Genomic DNA, 21,628 nt, shown 5'->3' on the forward strand with positions numbered 1-21,628 from the left:
ATAAATTATTTGCTTGAATTCAGTTATTCAAAAGAAGAAGAAGATCTTTTTTTTTTATTGACATTCAATATCAATTAAAGGAGTATTTTGAGATCTAGGAGAGGAAACGAAACAGAAGAGTCATCGGCGAATGAAATAAAAGTGAAATGTTTGCTGGATGAAGCATTGGTGAACACCATATGGAATATTAATTTTAAAGAGCAGACTCGCAATATTATTCAAATAGGGCCTATACATTGGTCTAGTTACTGCTGCCTGCCACTGACAAGTTAGGCCTACTTCTGAACCACCCAATCGAAGGCTTTCCCACCGTAGGCCTAGCGTGAGAAACTTGATAGAATAAGAAAATAAAAGTTTGTCGACAATGATAGCAGTACAACTAATATACAAACATTCTAACTTGCTAACTTATACTAGTACACAAATACATTCATACATTATTAAATACACATACAAAAAAACAAAACAAAAACAACCCCCCCCCCCCCCCCCCCCCCCCCCGCGCCCTCCTCTCTCCCTCTCTCCCTCTCTGCCTTGGTGTGTGTGTATTGCCCCCTGGCCGCATTATACGCATGCCGTGCGTGTAATACTTGAAGTAGAGCGTGCGGCAGCAAAATCTCTACCGGAAGTACATAGTTGATTGCAAAGGTCATGCATACGTGAATGCTTTTGCGGCAGAGAATTTACATCGACCGGAGACAGAAATCATCCCACGGTGTGTATGTGAAGTATGGGGGACTTTTTGAGACAGCTTGAAGAGGCCTCCAACATCATCATGGTATGATCTAGTCCAAGGCTTTTCTGCTAATTGTGTCGTCCTAATATCTCAGCAAATGAAGTTTGTTCGAGGAGGTAGATGTGTTATCGGCGTTGAATGAACGTGCGCGAATTGCGTGTTCTAGCGCGCCTGTTTACGGTCACTGTCTGTATACTAAATTTACACTAGGCCTAGTATTGATTGTCATTCATCATGTTCATTGGCCCTGCATGCATTCATTCCGTGCGGTGCTACTCAAACTCTAGGTTAGGTTCTGACCAGTGTCTGGCATGTGCTTTTCCGGAATATTAATATTGTTTACATGGGCAGCCATTTTACGATGAAAAAATTGTTGATCTTCTAACATTAGTTGTCGAGGAAAGATGAGAAGAAGAACTTAAGAAGATAAACTTGAGCCGATGAGATCGAACAAAAGATAAAAATTTTAACGTTAGAACTAAAATTAAATTTATTTATGATCATGATGATTAACATCATCATTCCCTTTTTACTTGGCCTTTTGACTTGGCCCTTGTGCCCTTGTTGGTAATAATGCAGAATGGCAGTGCAATAAGATGGCAATGGAATGGGTCGTTACACAGACAGTGTGTATCAAAAAAAAAATAATCCATTGTTGACTGTGAGGAGAGAAGAACTTATCTTTTCGTTGGTAAACTTATGTTGACAATCATCATGCATGACTGAACTGAGCACATGAACTTTTAAAAACAGCAATGACAAAGAAGTGAACTTTTTCCAAGTTTGAGAGTGATCACAAAGGGTAAAGGAATATTAATAGATGTCTCACTTGAATGGATGAGATCTGTCTATGAAAGTGCCAAAAGTGCAGGCTGGTCTGTTAATTTGTCCACTTTCATTGACAGATGTCATCTATTCAGTGAGACATTCATTTTCCTTCATGATAACACTCCAACTTGGAAGAAGTGAACATTTTCATTGGTAGGCCTACTGTCTTTAAAGTTCATGTGCTCAGTCATGTGTGTACCATTACCAGTCAGCCTCTGAAGCATGCAGTCATTGTGATGTACGTGTGTGCATTGTTATGTCACGTTCACCAGCTGTCAGACGGAGCGCTCTTTCTGCTTTCTCTCGCAAGTGCACCAGTGACCCAAACTTTTTGAGAACGTAAAGATCAAGAAGTTTGGCTGCCAGTATGGACAGATGAACGAACATTGCGAAGACTGTGCGATCTTATAAGTTAAACTTTGTGATCCTTTGCTAGTGTGTCTGCAGCTAATTACACATTATCCGCATTTCCTTTTTATCACACATCAATATGACTCTAATGATAGAAAATCACTACACCTGTAAACAGTTAATCAGCATTGGAAATATAATAATACCTCATTAACATCACAGGACAAGTTCAGTACACCAGTTTTGTATGTACAGTAGACAGCCAACCGTGAAGACTCCCATTATTTTCCCGTAATGAGTCAAGTTCCATAAACACACGTTAGGGAAGGGAGTCATTAGTCCAATGACTACATGTACATCCTCAACTGTAGTGTAACCTGACTTCTTCTAAGCTACACAAATGTGTTTTGTAATGTTTCATCACTGTCCCACTTTCAGGTATGCTGGTATTCCATTCATGTTTTGACCTGATGTTATACCTGAAGTATACACAAATGTACAGAAGGCAGTCAAGCTTAAAACATGGGCAGCAACCACCTGCTATGCGTATTGTGTGCTATCTGGGTGGTGTCTGGTGAAATGGCTCAGTCTGTAGCACTTCTGCCTTGGCAGTCAAATGGATTCGCACCGGAGTCTCACTGAGATTATGTTGTGTGTACCTCATGCCGTTCCCTCTTGCTGTAGTATGAGGCAAAACCACTCTTTCCTAGGATGATGATGATGATGATGATAGTAATAATAATAATAATAATAATAATAATAATAATAATAATAATAATAATAATAATAATAATAACAACAACAATAATATAATAATCATAATCATAATAATAATAATAATGATAATAATAATAATAATAATAATAATAATAATGATAATAATAATAATAATAATAATAATAATAATAATAATAATAATAATCATGAACGCTTGTAATACATACACCAATATCCATTATGAATAGATGTTCATTGTGCAGAGAAAAGTAGGCAGTAAATAACTGTAAAGAGAGATATGAGAAAAGGGATAAAGAAGATATTTACAAAACTGCATGTCTGCAATTTGAATAAACACATTTGGAGTGAAATCTTGAAGTGACTGTTCTAGGAGAAGATAGATTATTTCTCATGGGAGCTCCATTGTATTCAATTCCCCCATGAATTATGAGTTTGTAGCGCAGCAAGTAGAGATGAGCTTGAAGTCCTATAAAGACTCCTAGAAGGATTGTTGGAGATTTATCAAGCAACAGTGTACATTTGTAATAAGGGGTGGTTCCATGTATTGAATGAAAGACAAATAGCAACAACTTAAATTATGTGATATGTGACCGTGCATCACAAAACGAACAAATGTCACAACCCTTGATTTTACTCGAGGACTCAAAAAAGGTAAAATGGGTCAACCGAGTCAATCTTGAGTTTTTCATATTTTCTGAAAGAGCTATCTTCTTCTACATTGTTTGTTTGTTTGTTTTTAGTTTGGGATCATAACATGAATGGCAAAGTGTGTTTTCAGCAGTTTTTCTACAACCCTTTTTGGGGGAGAATAGAATGATCAGGTTTGTCTCAGAGTCCCCTTTTCATTTCTTGAAATCCTTTACACACTCTTCACTTTCAAGTCTTGTAACTTTTGAAAGGATATTAATCATGGACAGAATGTGTTGCTAGAACATGCTTAATTTCAGCTTAATCTGATGATCCCTTAATTGTTGTTGCTCCAGTGGTTTATATCCTGTGTTTTGTTCCTTTCATTGCATGGCTATCACGGCTTGGTAAAGATTAAGCGTTTGAACCTGTACTTCAGAGCCTCTTTTCTCAGTTCACACTTTTCCAGAGTGTGTGTGTGTTTTTTTTTTCTAGTATTTAGATACGATGTAGGTTAGGGGAGTCCACTTGAATTGAGTTATACATCATTTTAAAGTCCATGTCTGGCAACTTTTTAGTGGTTTTGTGATGCAGGGTCACATATTAGGCAACAATGCTGAGAGAGTGAAGTGAAGGTGTTATCAAATGAGTTTTCTCTTTGGTGATAGTGAAAGCAAATAGCAGCAACCTAAACATGATACCAATGCTGAGAGATAAGTGAAGTTTTATGGGTTTTCTCTTTCGTGACGATGAAACACTTTTTGTTTTGCAAGTGTTATTTATTTGTCATTATTATTATTATTAATATTATTATTATTATTATTATTATTACTATTGTTATTATTATCATTTTTATCAGTATCTATGCATGTATTGTTTTCTTTTTTGTTTATTCATATTTTTTTTCATTCATTTATCAATGTATCTTGTAATCTATTTATATTCTTGTTGCATTGCTACACTTGTATGTACATGTATTCATTCTTTCATTAATTTGTCCATACACTGTACACCCATTCATTCATGCATCAATGCATTCCTGTATATCATTGCCAGGCCCCTCCTCATACAGTGAACCAGGAACAGCGACAAGCGGCAGAGCATACCATCCTAGCCTTCAGACGGGCCTCCAACCCATTGCAGGCATGCCAGTTTATCCTCGGTATGTACAGCACGGGTAAAGGCCTTTCACATACATGAACACTGTGGACATGAACAACATCCAGTTAGATTTAAAACAACCAGTAACAAAAACAAACCAAACTTCAAATTTTATGAAAATAGACCTACAATGTATAGATCCACAGTGTCTTCAAAGGGAGGAGGTAGAAAATAGGAATTTGTTATTATGCATTGCCAAATAACAATAGGTATATTAAAGAAACAAACAAACATACCAAAGCCATGGCTTAAATGTACTCGTACTGTACGTGTAACAAGGCTATTGTTTGCTTTGTAGTGTGTGTTTGAATATAAGCAGTCATCACTTGGTGAGTGTTGATAGAACTTGTAAATGCACATGGAAGATTTATTGGTGTGGCTGTCTATTGTTTGTGTTTTTGATCCAAGTTGTGTAGGTAGGCCTATGGCTGCATGTACATACTAATCTGTACTGAGATGGAGACTTACACGTATGTTTCAACTGTATTTTGCATCATTGCTTCATGAGTTTGTCTGTACACAAATTGAATCCATGCCGTAGGGGCTAGGTCAGTCATGCTGTAATACTGTTTGAGAATAAGCAAGTTAATTGCAACTGATTGACAAATTGCCGTGCATCGACGTAAATACATGTAAGCACTGAATTGATCAGTGTTTATTCATGGCTTATTTACGTCGATGCAGGGCAATTTGTCAATCAGTTACAATGAAAGCATCTTGACAGAAGAAATTTATGAATTTGAATAAATACACAGTACCCGCTGCATGCTATAAGGATTAGAACCAACACTTGCTGTCGGGCGAAAGCTCGGTGGTCTAGTGAAGATGACGCCTGTCCGGTGATCAGGAGGTCGTGGGTTCGAATCCTGCTCGAGTATGTACGCCCATGATTTTTTATCATGGCTACTACTAAAAAACACTGATCAATTCAGTGCTTATTTACGTCGATGTAGGGCAATTTGTCAATCAGATGCAATGAAAGCATCTTGACGGAAGAAATTTATGAATTTGAAGCAAGTTAATGATTACAGCAGCAAGAGCACCACCACCAACAACAACAACAACAAAAGAGTGAATGGTCCCATCCTCAGTATGAGATGTTTGATTTTTTCTTTTCAATTGCTAAATTTGAAGTGTATGTGTTTGGATGATGAACAGTGTTGTCATGATCCTCTAACAACACTTGCTTCTCTCTTTTATGTCTCATTTCTGTGCCTTCATCCTGTTTAGAACACAGCAATGTAGACTACATCCTATTCCAGGCAGCATCTACCGTGAAGGAAGCAGTGATCAGGGACTGGGCACTGCTTGACCACTCGCAGGTGGACAGTGTCCGGAGTTTCCTGCTTAAGTTTGTCACTCACAAACCAGGGTAAGCATTTAAACAGTCATTTGTATTTAATATTCATGCATAATGATTATTATTATATTTAGTTTGAATTTTTTTTGGTGATTTTTGTTTCCTTTAGTGAAAGTGTCTATACACATACGATGTAGCTGCACGCATGACTGAAGTAGTGTATGATACTGTATGTATTTTACTACCACTACTGATTATGATTTGTTAGTTGGCGTGGAGTATAAGTGCAATGGACTACTACATATTTGTTATTAGCAATTTGCCAATATACATCATTTCAGATTTCACCCTTGTTGAAATATATGAGTCGAGGGCATTGGTATTTGACCGATTTCTGACAATTAGGCCTACCTCCTGTTTTGGTTAAAAGAGAAATGTATACAGCAGACCTGTGGAAAATGTATATACTTATAAAAGTCTTTCTCTCTTTCTTTCTTTTTTTTTTGTCAAAAAGTGAAGCTGTGAACATTCTACATCATTTCCCAATGTTGACTTACTCTACCATTGCTTATTACGATTTGCCACTGGCATCATGGGATATGGAGTAAACTGGCCCCAGGACTATTGTTAAAAGTTATTTGTTTTATTACATGCATGTGTGTTTTGAGCAGACTGCCAAGTTACGTGCGAGAGCAGATCCTGCAAGCTGTGGCCGTCATCTTCAAGCGAGGGACGGTGGAGAGCAAGGAGGCGGGGAGGGAGGGCCTCTTCTCCGATATATCACAACTCATCGCCAGCGGCGACCCCACCATGGTAAGTCTAGCCCTCGTCTCACAACCCCCCCCCCCCCCATTTTTCTGTCGGAAGATCCCAGAGTGGTACTGTTGTGTCACCTTAAAGAGCAATAGAATATTGACGACACATGTAGCCTGCAATGGTTATTATCTCGTAGCATATACTGTCTATGATTGTTTATTTCATTTCCATCTGATGAGAAGATGGCTGGATAGCCCATATTCCAGCTGCACTAGCTGGTCTTCCATAGATAGGGTCCAGCTGGATGTAAGGTGGGGCCACCTCACTGCTCTTTGTGATTCTGAAGCGGGATCTTTAATGTGCATGAGTTGTGACTCTGTCACACACGGGACCTCCATTTTATGTCCTATCAGAGGGACAGAGTGTTTTACCTCTTACTAGAGGGGATGGTATGATTACACACAATATTGCTCAGTGGGACCTGGGAATCTAACTGGGGTCCTTTGGATCATGCGGTAGATGCGCTACAACAGACTGAACTAACTCACCGCCACATGATAACATCAGGTATATTTTGCACATGTTTTGTGGTCAGTACAAGAGAATAGGAGTACTTGTAATATCGGATCAGATAGCATGTCAGATTTGCTATGGTGTACTTTGTTGATGTACAGTAATGTAAAAGCACGGGAGAAGACTGCTGTGCATTTCCCTTCTATTACTTCAGAAAAGATAAAGATACTTGAGATATTCCAGTGCATTCCAGACAGACAAAAAAGGTAAAAAAGGAGTGATTTTCAGGAGGAGGTTTGAGGTGGTACAGTATTCATCGCATAATCGGGACAGGTTGGGAGTAGCAAACACGGCCCCTTTAAGCGGGGTGCCCGATTTCGCGATGAGCACTCACCATACACTAACGGCATACGACATGTACATGTAGTGCACACACACACACATGCATACTGACGTACTGTACATGTACATGAATACACAACCACGCTACCCCTCGGCGCGACCCTCTATTGTAGCTCTCCCTGCACATGGCTTTGCTTATTTCATGTAGGGGAGAAGAATGTTCGCGAAAGCATGTGTTTCGCAATGGCATGGATTCTTATACACGGTGCTTTTGTGGCTATGCATGAGGTACGTGTACTGGATGGACGGAGGTCAAAACACACCAGTCCGAAGCTTGCTTTGTAAGTTCGATGTAAACGACAACTGATAGGGAATCTTTGAAATATTGTTGTGGTATTTTGGTAGATTTTTTGTGTAAAATATCAACAAAATCAAAGATTGCTTGAAGAAAAATTGTCCCATTTATCAGAGGTCCCCGCCCGATTATCCAGTGAAAATAACATGCATTGGAAATGTTTCTGGGAAGCGTATGTCATTTAAGCGAGGTTCCCGATTATCAGATGCCCGATTATGCGATGAATACTGTAGTAGCTTGTGAGGTATAGTTTTCAAGAAAGAGTTTTGGAGAAAGAGCTTTACTGATAGCTAGGATAGTAAAGAGGAAATGAATTTAAATAGGTATTCTTCTAGTAGAATATATCAGCAAAACTGCTGAAAAAGGAAAGGGCTTTTCTGTTAGTTTTTTCAGGTATATCAGTTTTAATAGTGACAAGTGTGATGCATTCTTTACAGGAACATTTTTCAAGACCATATCATCTAAATTGACGAGGGGATGGACACCAACAAAAATAAAGAATCTGGAGTTGATATGGTGCAATGCAAGGAAGAATACAGGTCAACATGCAAAATGGCATGCTGTAATGGTCATTGTTACTGTTTCCTGAAACCTTTGCTTTTTTCCCCCAAATTTCCTGACAGTCAAAAGGCTGTGACATCACACAAAGCAACAGAGCACTGTATTTCACATTTCCAGTTGTTTGCTCTCAACTCATTGTTTGCCTTCTTCCCATGTACAGCAAACTATAGCCTGCTCTATGCTGACTGCCCTGCTGAATGAATACTCGGGATCCACTCGCACAAGTGACATCGGTCTCAGCTGGGAATTCCATATTCAATGCAAGCGCATATTTGAGGTAAGGCCGTATTTTTATGCATTCTTTTGTTGATGTTGTTCTTTTTGCACAATGCAGTGGGTTGTTGAGTGACTACAAGTCATATACACTGTATTTACTGATTGTAACAGTTAAAGGAATGGTACAGTATTGTTGGAGATGAGAATTGGGCTTTAAGCTTTTTGCAAGATACCAAGAAAACACTTATGATATAGTACAGAGCATACCATTTAAAGAGGAATTCAAAGTTTATTTGATGAAAATCGGGTTTGGAATGACTGAAACATCCAAAAACAAAGTAAAACAAAGTGGTCGTAATAAAGTGTGGGTCCCACACTTTATTAGAATCACTCTTTTTTGGATATCTTAGCCATTTCAAAATCAATTTTCATCAAATAGATGTTTAATTCCTCATAGAATTACATGCACTTTCATATTTCATAAGAGATATCTCATTATCTCACCAAAAAATGTTAGAATTCTGAAATTAGGTCTCAACCAAAACTATACGATCCCGTTAAGCTTGGTAGAAAGGAAAAAAAAAAAGAGGAAACAAAAGAGGGAAAAAATGAGCACCTTAACAAAAGAAACTATGAACAACACAAAAAGCCAGTCTCCCTCTCCCCTACTCTCTATCTCTTTTAAGGAATAGTTGTTGTTTTCAAAAGAAAGTGCAGAAAGGCCTCAATAAACAACTAATCAATCAAGAAAAACAGGTAAATGTGTATGAGGGAAGTAATGTAAACAGAGGGACTTCAAAAAACAGAAACAGATGCTGGCATACGTGTACCTGTGCCATTGATAGCTTTGATTTTCAGACCATAGGAAAAAACTCCGTACTTATTTGTTTATTTTCTATTATTATTATTATGTTTTCACTCATCTGTCATGGGCAGAAGTTGGGAAGGCTATTGTCTGGCTGTGCTTCTTTTGTTTGTATGCTGGAAAACAAAGAACAAACTGCACCCCTGGCTACAAATGTACGCTCCAAAGATTTGCCACTATAAAGTACAATGGGAGGACAAATTCAGTATTATGCAAGATTGTATTATTAATAGATAAGCCCACTCGTTGTTTGTAAGATCTATGAAGATTGATGCTAGGGATTATAAACTTGTCTGTAATTTAGATTATACTGCCTAGACTGACTATAAACCTTTACTTCTTTTTTTTTTTTGGGGGGGGGGGAGGGGGAGGGGGCTGGCCAACTGAAAGATGACTCATTACCGATTGCTAGCAAAGTGCACAGAATAGTGCTCTGAAATGGTTTGTATGGTTCTTGACCATGAGCTGTGTTACAGCAGGGCTGCACACTAACCCATTTTTCCTACTGGTGCGACCTGTCTGTTGGACCAGTAGGTACCCAGTAACGCTGTTTTTCCATTCTCTACTGGTCCATTCCTGAAAAAGTTACTGGTCCAACAGTGATACACTGTATTTACAGGTCCTGGACCGTTGGACCAGTGCCAGTGTGCAACGTTGGTTGGGGAAAGGTCTTGAGACAGGCATTGGTCATACTTTCGCATACATTGTAGTTGACCATGATGCCTACCGTGGTACATGGTACATTGTATGTACGATGTAATGTTACATTATATGGTTACATAGTTACACGTTACATGGTATCATTTGTTATATTTGTAAAGTAAAGCTTTAGAAGTGATCATACTGTGAAGCATAAGTCAGAAATACACATGTATGAGAACCTCAGAACAGTTTAGTGAAGTATTATCAAAAGAGGCGTAGATCAGCAAAAACCTTAAATGGTCAATTTGATGATAGTCATAGACATCTCTGCACAGCTGTAGCTACCACCTGTGTCTAACAGCCGCCCACTTTCTAACACAGTGCTAATTAACCCATTATGGTATGCAAACAATGTCTGCCTGTACAAACCTGTTCTTCTTGGTCACTCATTCTCTCTCGGATGTACATGTACAGATACTACACTATAATGGGTTTGATTGTACTTCCAAGTTGTCCCAACGTGGCCTTATGCACTGTCTCAGCAATGTCTGTGTTTTTAAGCTTGGGTTGCAGTTCTTGTCATGTCATAAAAGAGAAAAAGAAAATGAAAAACTCTTAGATTTCCATCAAATAAAACTAATTTGATATTTTTGTATTTTCTGAGACCATTGTGCAGTGACTTTGACCTATAGAATGCCACTGCTTGACAAGTTATATTACAAATCAGTGGCAGTACATTTTCTTTTCGGCATTGTAAATTATTTATGGTAATCCTTTTCTTCATAACTGGAGTGAAGTTCCAAAACCATTTGCATACTGTTACTAAGTACTGATTTGAGGCTGCCTCACTACCACCCTGTAGGATAAACCTCAACATAACCCTTTTTTTTGGGGGGGGGGGGTGGGGGGAGGGGGGAGGGGGATGGGGAATTTCTGTCATGTTACAAAGAACTTTTAGTTAGCTGTGAATATAGATTCACCTTTCCGTGCAAGTGTTCTCGATGTGAAATATACTAGTTTGCACATCTTTTCAACCCTTGCCTACACTTTCTGGCAAAATTCTGTGATGGATTTCTCCATGTACAGAACTTTGTACTCGCTCATGTGATGACAGTATTCTTCTTCAGAAAAGAAACTACTGTTCACATGATGCCCTCATAACTACAAAATTCACATAAATTTGAAACATAATTCCTCCCCAATCACACCCACAGGGGTATTACTCGTGGATTTCAATCTTTATTTGTGATCATTATATATTCTGTCATGTATAATTCCTTTATGTTCCTTCTGGTTAAAATGGTAATTCTCCATTTCATTTTGCCATGTGACATTTCCCATTTGGAACAGGGGCATTAAGATTCATCTCTGTTCAATCAGCAAATATATGGTCATGGGGGATTTGTTATATTAGTTTTCTGTTATCTCTTTACCTCCCCCTTCCATTTTTCTACCACGTCCTTCCTCCCAGAAGGCAAATTTAGCCAAATTACTCTCAGTTATTGGAGATAAAAAGAAAATTACTACAAAAAGCCATTCAGTATTGAAGACATGTATTAAATGTATGCTGTACCTTTGTGTGTTGTGAAGAAGAGTCATTGCAATCTAATATTCATGTACATGTGGAAGCATCTGTATCTTTGTTATCTTCTTATTTTTAAATTTGATAGATTTTAGTGTTTTAGGATTTAGGGGGAAGTATTTGGAGTTTTCGCTTTAAAATTCTGTTAAAAAAAACCCCAAAGCAGATATGTCATTTTCAGTCACGTTCGTTGTCAGTCATGGAGCAGAGCTTGACACAGCTATTCTGTAATATTTCCTGTCAATTTTATAGTCCTTGTTTTTATTTGGCCGTGGAAGCCTTGACTGGACATCTGAAAGAACACCCACACCTCTCCCAATTAGTCGTACTAAGTGGGAGAAATGATTACTGAAGATCTTTCTTTCTATTTTTGTCAGTCTTGCCAATTATATGCCATTCCATCTATACTCTATTTCCTGAGGCATTGAAGAAATAATATAAAGGAAAGAAAGAAAGAAAGAAAGAAGGGTACACTGTACAGTGTAGGTGTTCGGTCATTTCTTGTCTAGGAAAAACCTCACGAAAGTGATTCTATATCATAATTGTCCATACTTCCCCCAATTAGTCATACTAATTGGGAGAAAATATTACTCAAGATCTTTCTTTCTATTTTGGTCAGTCTTGGCAATAATCATATGCCATTTCATCTAAACAGTATGCTCTAAGACAGTCATACAAAGAAGAAATATGGAATAGAAGAATTAAAAAAAGAAAAAGATACACTGTGGGGTTATATCTTGTCTGTATAAGATCTTACATGTAAGTGATTTTTTTCTCCCAGTCATGTATCTATGGTCTATTGATGAGTATTCTGAATGACTCTCACACACAAAGATTTATCCACTGGCTTCAAGAATATACATGTACTAGAGGATAATGTACAAAGTTAATGGGGATATAACAGGGAAGGAGTTAATGAAATGCAATGATGACAAGGGCAGTGCATACAATGTGCAGTGCACTCAGGTATCCAGCTGTGTTCCACCGTCTTTCAGTTTGCTTTGATGCACTTTGCTGATTGTGGATTTATTTCTTCTTGTTTTGCAGGCCCACGACTTGAAGAAGGTGTTCTTGTTCGCCCTACAAATCATGCAACAGCTCATGTCCACAGAGGGACCCTTGAGCGGCGCCCGAGGCAGTGTCTTCAGCCGCTTTCTAAATATATGTGAACAGGTCCTCAGCTGGGAGTTCATGCTCATCAGACATATCCTTGCACTGTGCACACTTGAAAAAAAAAAAAGAAGAAAAAACAAAAGTGGCATTGTTTCTGTGATCTCAATTTATAATTCATAGACTGGGGATATTCATACTAAGAAAACCATTAACCAGTAGATTTGGTAAAGGTACATTGTAAGGATAAGGCTATGGCTGTTGGAAAACTTTTTAGTGCTTCTAAAAAACACTGCTCTGTTTTTATAGTCAGTGCTGTCTCTTTTCTTTTTTTTTTTGTGGGTAGGGAGGGGGGGGGGGAGGGGAGGGAACAGGTTATATCTTGGTGATCTTTCAAAACCTGACAACTTCTTAGACTTCTAAGTCTTCTAAACCTTAGACTTCTAAGGCCGTATGTGTCTCATTGATTTCAGTTTTGTTTTCATTTATTTCCATTTTTGTTTTCTTTTTTTTTTTTTCAAACACAGAAGAATTACTTGATAGAAACGTTAGCCATGCATGTTTAGGAATACTCCAGCTCCCCCCATAAAAGTATGTTACAAAGCTTAGTTTTTATGATACCCTAAAAAGCATCATTATAGCTCACAATTGCCTCTTGTAAAGCTTTATCCCACCACCTCCAGAGTACTGTAATCCACCTTCGGTTGACCTGTGGCATGCACTTCCTCCATAATACCCCCATCATACCAGGAAGATGACCATGGCGATCTGTGAAAAATTCACATAGCGTGACAGAATTGCCCTTGTTTTCCATTTTTTGTTTGCGGGGGCAATTACCATATATGGTTTCTTTGTGATGGTCAACCTATACGGAAGGAAATGGTGCTATAATGATCACGGTCTTGCCATTTTTCCACGTGGACGCCATTCGCTGCTTTTGCGATTAAAGTGATTGTATTGCAATATTCATACACTTATCAAGGCCTCGCTACAACGTTGCTACGAGCGGAGCGACTGTGATTCGTTTAATAATGCCGGGCTCCTGCTACGATATCATTTGATTTGGGGTATTAATTGGGGTACATAATTACATTTCTTCAGTCAGATGCCATTGTCAAACCAAAGTGGATGTGCTGCATATATGTACATGTTGTTTCATTCCTACATGTACATCTTGGCATTATTCTGCAACACCAATGAGAACATGATATTAGGAGCTTGAAACGTATGTATGCTATAGAGAACTGGCCCACAAGCAACCTATACAATAAAATTTTGATCCTTCGTGCTTCGGATATGCTCAAGATACAATGGAGAAGATTTGAAACAGACCTCCCAGCCATTCTGAATTCCAGTGTCCCAATTTTTCTTGATAATTTTACAACACACTCCTGCGAGAACTGCTCATTCTTTCCTACTTTTGAGCCAAATCATCCCTATTTCTTGGTCACAGAGGTTGGGAGGTCTGCTGGTAGCAATCAAACCATGGTATGCCGCGCTTTGTCATTTTTTGAGGAGCGTAGCGGAATCGCCCTCGAGTGGTATGGGGATGTAATAAGTGGGTTAACTAGACTGATGTGGCAAGTGAGGATGCTCATGAGTTTTTGATGGGGACAGATGAACTGCAATGTACTTTTTTTCTTTTTCTTTTTTGCTCCAGAGAGAGGCAGACAAAGTATAGATTGAAGTGTTTGGCAATGATTTTAATGAGATCTCTAGTGGTTCATTAGTGAATGAGCTTTATAAAGCAAACAGAAGATAAGAAACATCAAAAGAAAGAGAAAACGCTTTTCTCTTGCAGTAGCTGTTAACTCTCCCTCTGTCTTGTAACATTTTATGATTTTATTATTATTATTATTTTTTTTTTTTTTGAGGTAGGCTACATCTATTCTCTCTCTCTCTCTCTCTGCAAATATCAACCTTGAGTATAAGTGGGTGTTAATGCTCTAATTAGTCACCTTCTGCTGTGTAGTATTCAGTGTCACACTGCAAGGAGACATCAACTCAGGAATGTCATTCTGAATGGAGACAAGGCTATCGGAATACGAGGCCATCCATAATTTTTTACCTAATTGGACAAACATGAGAGAAAAGTATAGTAGTTCGAATATCGTCAAGTCCTCTAATTTTTGCAGCCCATGAGCATCTGTGGAAAGCAGTCTCCATCATAGGGATATGTAATGTCGCCCATGTTTAGATTTTCACATAACGTGAAAGGAAGGAAAAAAAAATGAGATTGTGTCATTTTATCTTGAAGGACCTATTTAGCATTTTTTTCTGGGGTGAAAAGTTTGAGCTGCATGGCCCTACTTGCGACCTGACATTTTTGGTATTGTGTAAATATAAAGGTTAAAAAAGAACAACAACTGAAAAATAGAATGAACATAAAAATACAACATACTTTTAAAAAAGGGGATTTTTTAAATATGACTGAGAGGATTTACCATTCACAGCATTTTGCGCAGACAGGAGAAATAGAACTATTCAGCAAGCGGTTTATGTTTAATAGAGTGATGGTACTTGCTTATAGGTCTCATGACAGTGGCAGGATTTTTTTTTTTTTTTCCATGGATCTCATCAGCCACCATCGTACAAATTGTGAATGGCCGTGAGTGCCATGGACAAGATTTGCAAAGGGTGAAAGATAAAGGCCCTCTGTTCAATGAGGCAAAGCCGAGTTGAATAGTGCGCCTCAATTTTCACCAAGTGTGAGATCAACACTTTGCATGTCAACAAATTTGGTCCACACCATTTCTAGAATCTAGTACAGAAGTGGCAACTATTTTTTCATGAAATACGAATGGATAGCACAGTACAGTTAGCCTTACACAAACAACAGCAATCTGTTGAAGTTGTTGACAGTAAAATAAATGACTGAATGCCTAATTGTAACAGATTTAGTGTGCTACTTGGAAGCTACATTATTGTTTTTGTTATATGGTCCAGTCATTAATGCTATTGGGTAGGACTCGAAATAAGATGTGCATAGTAAAAACAAACAAACAAACAAACAAAACAAAGACAAAAACACTCTTAAAACAAGAGATGCAATAATCATTTTATTATAGATGGCAGTATTGCATACTTATGACAGATACCATTCAGTAAGTGCTAAATAATCAAAACTATTTTTTCCCACATCTACACCAATGACACTCCTTGACTAAATCCCTCCTTACCAGCGAGACGGAGAGTAGGATCCTTCCAGCCCGTGGACACGCCCCCTCTGAAGCCCGATTCCAAGTGGAGGGACCCGCTTCTGGAGCATGGCCTCCTTGACCTGTTCTTTAAGGTATCCTTGAGCTCTCGATGCTCACAAGGAGGTGCACGTGTGTAATACCTCTATGATGTATTGTACAACTGTACATGAAGTTCACAGTGTATGTCAGCATGTTACAAATGTACTGTTTCAAGGTAGCCAACAGAATCTGTTTGAAAGCTTTTGTTGCAGATGGGGATCCTGTTAGCCTCATAAAAGTGGCCAGACAGATTTGCAGTTTGAAGCTCTTTTCATAGTGACAAAGTTATGGCCTGAGCAAAGAGGGCTCTAGGATGTTTTAGAAAATGCAAAAGTTTTGACAGAAAAAAAAATAACTTAAATCAAAATCAGTCTTTTGATTTGAACTTGCATAAATCTATCTTTGCCTATTAAATGTGTGAGGATGTAGGAAGTCCTTTCATTTTATGTGAACATCTGAGGGTTTTTCCATTCATCTCTCAGAATAAACCAGCCATAAAAAAAAAAAAAAGAGGTATGTGGGTATTTGCATGTCGCCATAAATGAAATATTGGTATACATCTCATCAAATGACTTATCATTCATTAAAACTGCCATCAGCCCATTTTTCAAGATATCTGTGACATTTTAACAAATGAACACCTGTAACTTTGAATGGACCAGAAATACACTTGGCAGGAAGAAGTCCACTCGCTACCACTTAGGTCCTGAAGTGATTGCCTTTGTTATCTATCCTATCTACTGTAAAAACTTATTCTTGTATACAGATATTTTGTTAGTGAATTATAGTAGGTCACAGACTTTATCACAAGATTTTGTTTTTGCGATTTGACACAGAGACTATTGTGAGTACACTAATGCCTGTCTGTTCAATCCACTAGTGTGTTGGGTGGTGATATTTTTGTGTTACTAATTAATTCACAGCCATTGCGAAATTCGCAAAAAAAAAACCCAACAAACAAACAAAAAGAAACCCTTACGAAAATTGCAGCTTTTACTGTACAGTTACTCCTGATCCCCATCATATTTTGTTTTTCGTTGTTTGCTTGTGTGCACAGATCCATTCCCGAACCAGATTGAACCCTGACCTCTGCCATCATGCCATGCAGTGCCTTTCCCAGCTAGCCACCCTCGATGGGCCAGTGTTTGCCAATGACAAGGCTAAGAGCGAGTACCTGACTCACTTCGTACGCTCCCTTCTGCAGTGCCTCAACAGGTAAATCATGTAACACTTTTTTTTTTTAGCCTGAAGTATTTAATGAGTATTTTATTTTGAACTGTTCAGTCTATAATTACAATACTAGAAATTCCCCAAATATCCATCCTCCATTGAATCGTATTTCAGTGTCACAATCTTCCAGTTTTTATAATGGTTCATCCCAGTGGAATAAATTGTCAAAAATTCAGTTGAGTGTAATAAGTCTTTTAATCAATGCAAGATTATTTATTTTAAAAAATGCATGAAAAACTCGTAAGAATCAGTATAATTTATGAAAGTTAAAGTGGAAATTTCCTTCTTTTCCTTTCTTGTACCCTTTGTATACTGTGTTTGAAAGGTTGATGATGTTTATTTATAATTCAAATCCATGTCATTTTTTTTTAATCACTATTAACAAGCTCTATTGTATGTTCTTTGTGATTCCTCCACTATTATTTGTATGTTCTTTGTTTGTGTGAACAATGTTTTTTATTTTTTTTAAGCCTCATGTGGTAATAGAATCAATTCAGTATGTAAAGGGAATTGTTCGTCTTGAGTGTATCCTTGAGTAATAACACTGTGGCACAGTGGATAAGACTTCTGACTTTTAATTGGAGGTCACGAGTTCGAATCCTGTCAAGTATATATAAGGTCTTTTGACAAAAAGTTTTTACACGCCATGTTCCTCTTGTCCCAGGTGTGTAAATGGGTACTATGTAGAAAAGTGGAAATTAATTTTGGCCTACTTTTGGGGGACTTTGAGTCTGTGGCCATATACACATATGTACAATGTACATGTACATGAATTACATTGTACAAATCATACGTGTACTATTGGATTTGCAGCAGCGTGTCAAAATCACAATGTGTTTAATACCTTCAAACCAAAGCCTTTATGCTAATGCCATATGACACCATTTTCATCTCCTGGATGTTTGACCCCCCAGTTCGGAGGTCCAAGATCACGAGGCGCTGGGCTTCGCCAACATCATCAACCACCTCATTACCAAGTTTCCCATCGAGCTCCTGGCCGGACTGCCCAGCGCCCTGCTCAGCTCCTTCGTCACGACTCTCACAACTTTCACCTGCCTCTGTGGTCGCCAGGCTGCTCTGGAGGAGGCGGTAAGTTGTCAACCAAATTCAAGTTTTGATTGTATGTATACTCTGATGATTGTTTGTGACAGTGTGTCTGAGTCTGCACATTTTTTTTTTTAATGTCTGCCTTCTTTTGTTGTTTATGTGGCTTTGATTACGTACTCATGTTTACTCATACGTGGGTATGGTAACTATGAAATTTAGCTTTATACTTCGCCTCGTGGGTTAAGCATTCCATAGTTGCCTTATGCACACAATTATGACTAATGGAGCCAGACCTCTGCGTCATTTAAGTATTGCTACTCAAACAGCAACCATTTGAAATGTGCATGCTATCAACTTACATTGAAAGCGTTTGCATGCGCTCAGGCGCTATAGAAATCATACATCAATATCTGTGGTCGCTTACTGTGTTCAGCAAACAGCCATGGATAAAACTGAAGTGTATTAAGGTGAGTTCCTCCAGCCGCAATACAAGACTTCAAAAAGTTATGCGCAAGGTCCATGGTTTGTCTCATCCAGTTTGTTTATATTTATTTGATTGTCTCTGTGTGTAATTGTGTGTGTGTGTTGTGTGTGTGTGTGTATGCGTTTATGTTTTGTTTTAAATAAGTACAGGTATATCTATGTATACCATGCTCTTCATATTTTCTCACCCAGCATACATCGTATTGTTCTATATATCAGTATGTGTGGTAGAAGTCGCTGGATCGCTTTGTTGTTGCTTCTGTAATGTGGTTCTCTGACGAATCCTGTAAATTCAGCATGTGTATGGATGCAACAAGGATCACTTGCGTTCTCATGATTTTTGTGTGATTGCCCATAATGCCAGTTAAAGCTTCTTTTTTTTTTTGTAATGCATCATTTCACTAGTACTGTCCCTCAATCTTATAATTCGATGAGGGATTAATTACAGTCTTATTCTTTTACATATTTGTTTCCAACCGGAAGTATGCATCTCATATACAACAGCGTACTTGTGCTGGAGGTACAATTGTACATGTAGTATTTGCTGGAGATCTAATGAAACCTCCTACAGTGTGTATAACCTACAACCTGTAGCTCTACAAATCAACCCAGCAACTGTAGCCTGGCAATATGTTGCCAATAGATGCACAACAGACAAAACTTTCATGATGACAAATTGGGTTGCCAGCATGCCATTACATGTCCAACCACTACATATCATGGTATGTATTCCCTGTGTACAATATTATCCGTTATGTGTAGTACATACATTGTTGCACACTTTTATCTTCTTTAAACTAGTGGAATTATTATTTTTCTCTTCTTCTTCTTGTGAGCTGGCTTTAGGCAGCTGCGCACATATGTACAGTATGTACATGTACAATGTCTGCCTTCTGCATATTGTGCAAAATCTTTCTCGATGGACTTAGAGCCTGCAATTCACAAATGACACCGGAGAGACACCACAGTTTTTTAAAAAGACAAATTTATGCAGGTATCACTATCAGGCTACATGGCTATCATGGCACTTCACCTTTATGCCATGGGACAATAATGTGTTTCAAATGTATTGTGCAAGTGGTGGCGAGTGATACACTCATACCAAATCTTTATGATATCAAATAGTAGTCACCCATTGTTTTGTGGTAATTTGTTAGTCTTTCACACTACAAACATTTGAGGCTGCTGTGTGAACAACCGTCTCAACTGAAAGACATCCAATATTGCAAGAGCGCCCCCATGTGCCCTATTTTGCAACAGTTGTCTCACTGCGGTATGTCATATAGTACATAATTATGTTTTCATCTCTCTGACTTGTATCTCCCATGGTTTTGTTTTGATTAAATACTTTTCTTTCTGACATGTTCGTACCTGTTTATAATTGATTCATGACAATAAAGATGAAGTCCCACAAGAGCAGTTTTGCTGGTGGTATTACCAATATTTTCCCAAGACGGCAGTTTATTGCGGGAATGCATACAGTTGTACATTTCTTAATTAATTCAGTCATTAATCCTGGAATGAAAGAGAAGAGCCTGGATATTTTGTGACATGATACTGGGAGCTACTGTACAATGTAGGCAGGCATCGCGATCGCTCTGGTGACTGCATCATATTAGTCCAAGGTGCATAGTGTATAGTCGTATTTGTTGTCATTATGTCTATCAAGGGGGATTATAGAGGATACTCTTTTCCTGGAAGGGCCGGGGCTTGTTTGCTAGTGATGGGCTTGGAGGAAGACATCTTGTACCTTATCAAAGTCAGATGATGGGGTCAGGGAGAAAGAGGGGTGGGGGGGGGGGAGATTCAGAATATGATCTTGCTGTCCATCTGTGGCTTGTAGGAGAGTGTGGATCCATTGATCTCTATGATTACAGATTGTATCCATACCCATCCGAGGGGGAGAGGGTGCAGATAGATGATGAGATTCATGATGATAATACATTTTGTAATGATGATGATGGTAGTGATGTGGAAGATATTAACAATTTTTTGAACTGTGTGCACTAATGAGCACAGAGGTGTTGAAGTCTTGCTCACAGTTTATCTCTCGCTCTGTACAGTCTTTCCTATGCATCAGTGCTAAAGAAAGAGGTGATGGGGGGGGGGGGGATGGGGAAAGATGGAGAGGAGAGAGAGAGAGAGAGAGAGAGAGAGAGAGAGAGAGAAGGAGAGAGTGTGTTGGGTCTGTGAATGTATCTTAGCATGTTTACAAGTGCTGTGGCACCATTAAACTCCTAAGTGTCCATGGACCACTGAAAGAGCATGGAGGCATTGGGCCCTACTGTCAACTCAAGATGAACTTGACAAACCCAAGATGAACTTCACGTAAGGAACAACAGCAAAGGTCAGGGTATACCATCATTGTAATTCAGTGTTTGGGCAATTCCGCAGTTAGGAGGACATGACATTGATAAAAGAAATGTGCCTCTTTACTTTAATCTTTGATTTAGGTATCAGCTAATGCCATGGATGTTCAGTAATCACGCGTCTTTCAAATGCAGTAGATTATTTTTCCTTTTCATTGATTTTGTGATATCTCAAACCACCATTTGAAATGCACATGTGGGACTGGAGACAAGAAAATTCACTTTAAGGCAAATTACAGTGGATTCCTTGGGTATTTTTTTTTCCTCCAAGTATTGCTAATGAGGGAAAAAGATGAATACATTTGAATATATATTCTAAAGGTCATGTGATATTTTGTCAAATATAAAAGAGTGAAATGACCTGTGGAATTACTCTGGACAAATGTAATGTAACTGACCAAAACATTACAAACCATGCTTTTTTGGATCTAGCTGAAAATAAATATGTACATTTGCTTAGATATAACATTACTAACTGTGAAATTGCCCATTTATTAATGTGGAATACAGTACACTTCTATCTATTGAAAGGAAAGAAAAAAAAAAAAGCTACAGTAGAAGTTAGGTGTGTCATCAG

The 21,628-nt window shown here is 38.3% G+C and overlaps 1 protein-coding gene across 1 annotated transcript in view; it reads left to right on the forward strand.

The window, feature by feature from the left end:
- Window positions 1-675: 675 nt before the first annotated feature.
- The window catches only part of LOC140242521 (exportin-4-like), a 90,901-nt gene continuing 69,948 nt past the window's right edge, over window positions 676-21,628 (forward strand). The window contains exons 1-9 of the mRNA XM_072322257.1: window positions 676-778; window positions 4,337-4,442; window positions 5,672-5,813; window positions 6,413-6,554; window positions 8,429-8,545; window positions 12,621-12,777; window positions 15,863-15,975; window positions 16,980-17,137; window positions 18,067-18,241. Of these exons, the coding sequence (XP_072178358.1) occupies window positions 731-778; window positions 4,337-4,442; window positions 5,672-5,813; window positions 6,413-6,554; window positions 8,429-8,545; window positions 12,621-12,777; window positions 15,863-15,975; window positions 16,980-17,137; window positions 18,067-18,241 (1,158 nt within the window). The 5' untranslated portion in view covers window positions 676-730. The remainder of the gene's footprint in view (window positions 779-4,336; window positions 4,443-5,671; window positions 5,814-6,412; window positions 6,555-8,428; window positions 8,546-12,620; window positions 12,778-15,862; window positions 15,976-16,979; window positions 17,138-18,066; window positions 18,242-21,628) is intronic.

This window comes from Diadema setosum, chromosome 19 (assembly GCF_964275005.1).
Source record: "Diadema setosum chromosome 19, eeDiaSeto1, whole genome shotgun sequence".
Taxonomy (NCBI): Eukaryota; Metazoa; Echinodermata; class Echinoidea; order Diadematoida; family Diadematidae; genus Diadema; species Diadema setosum.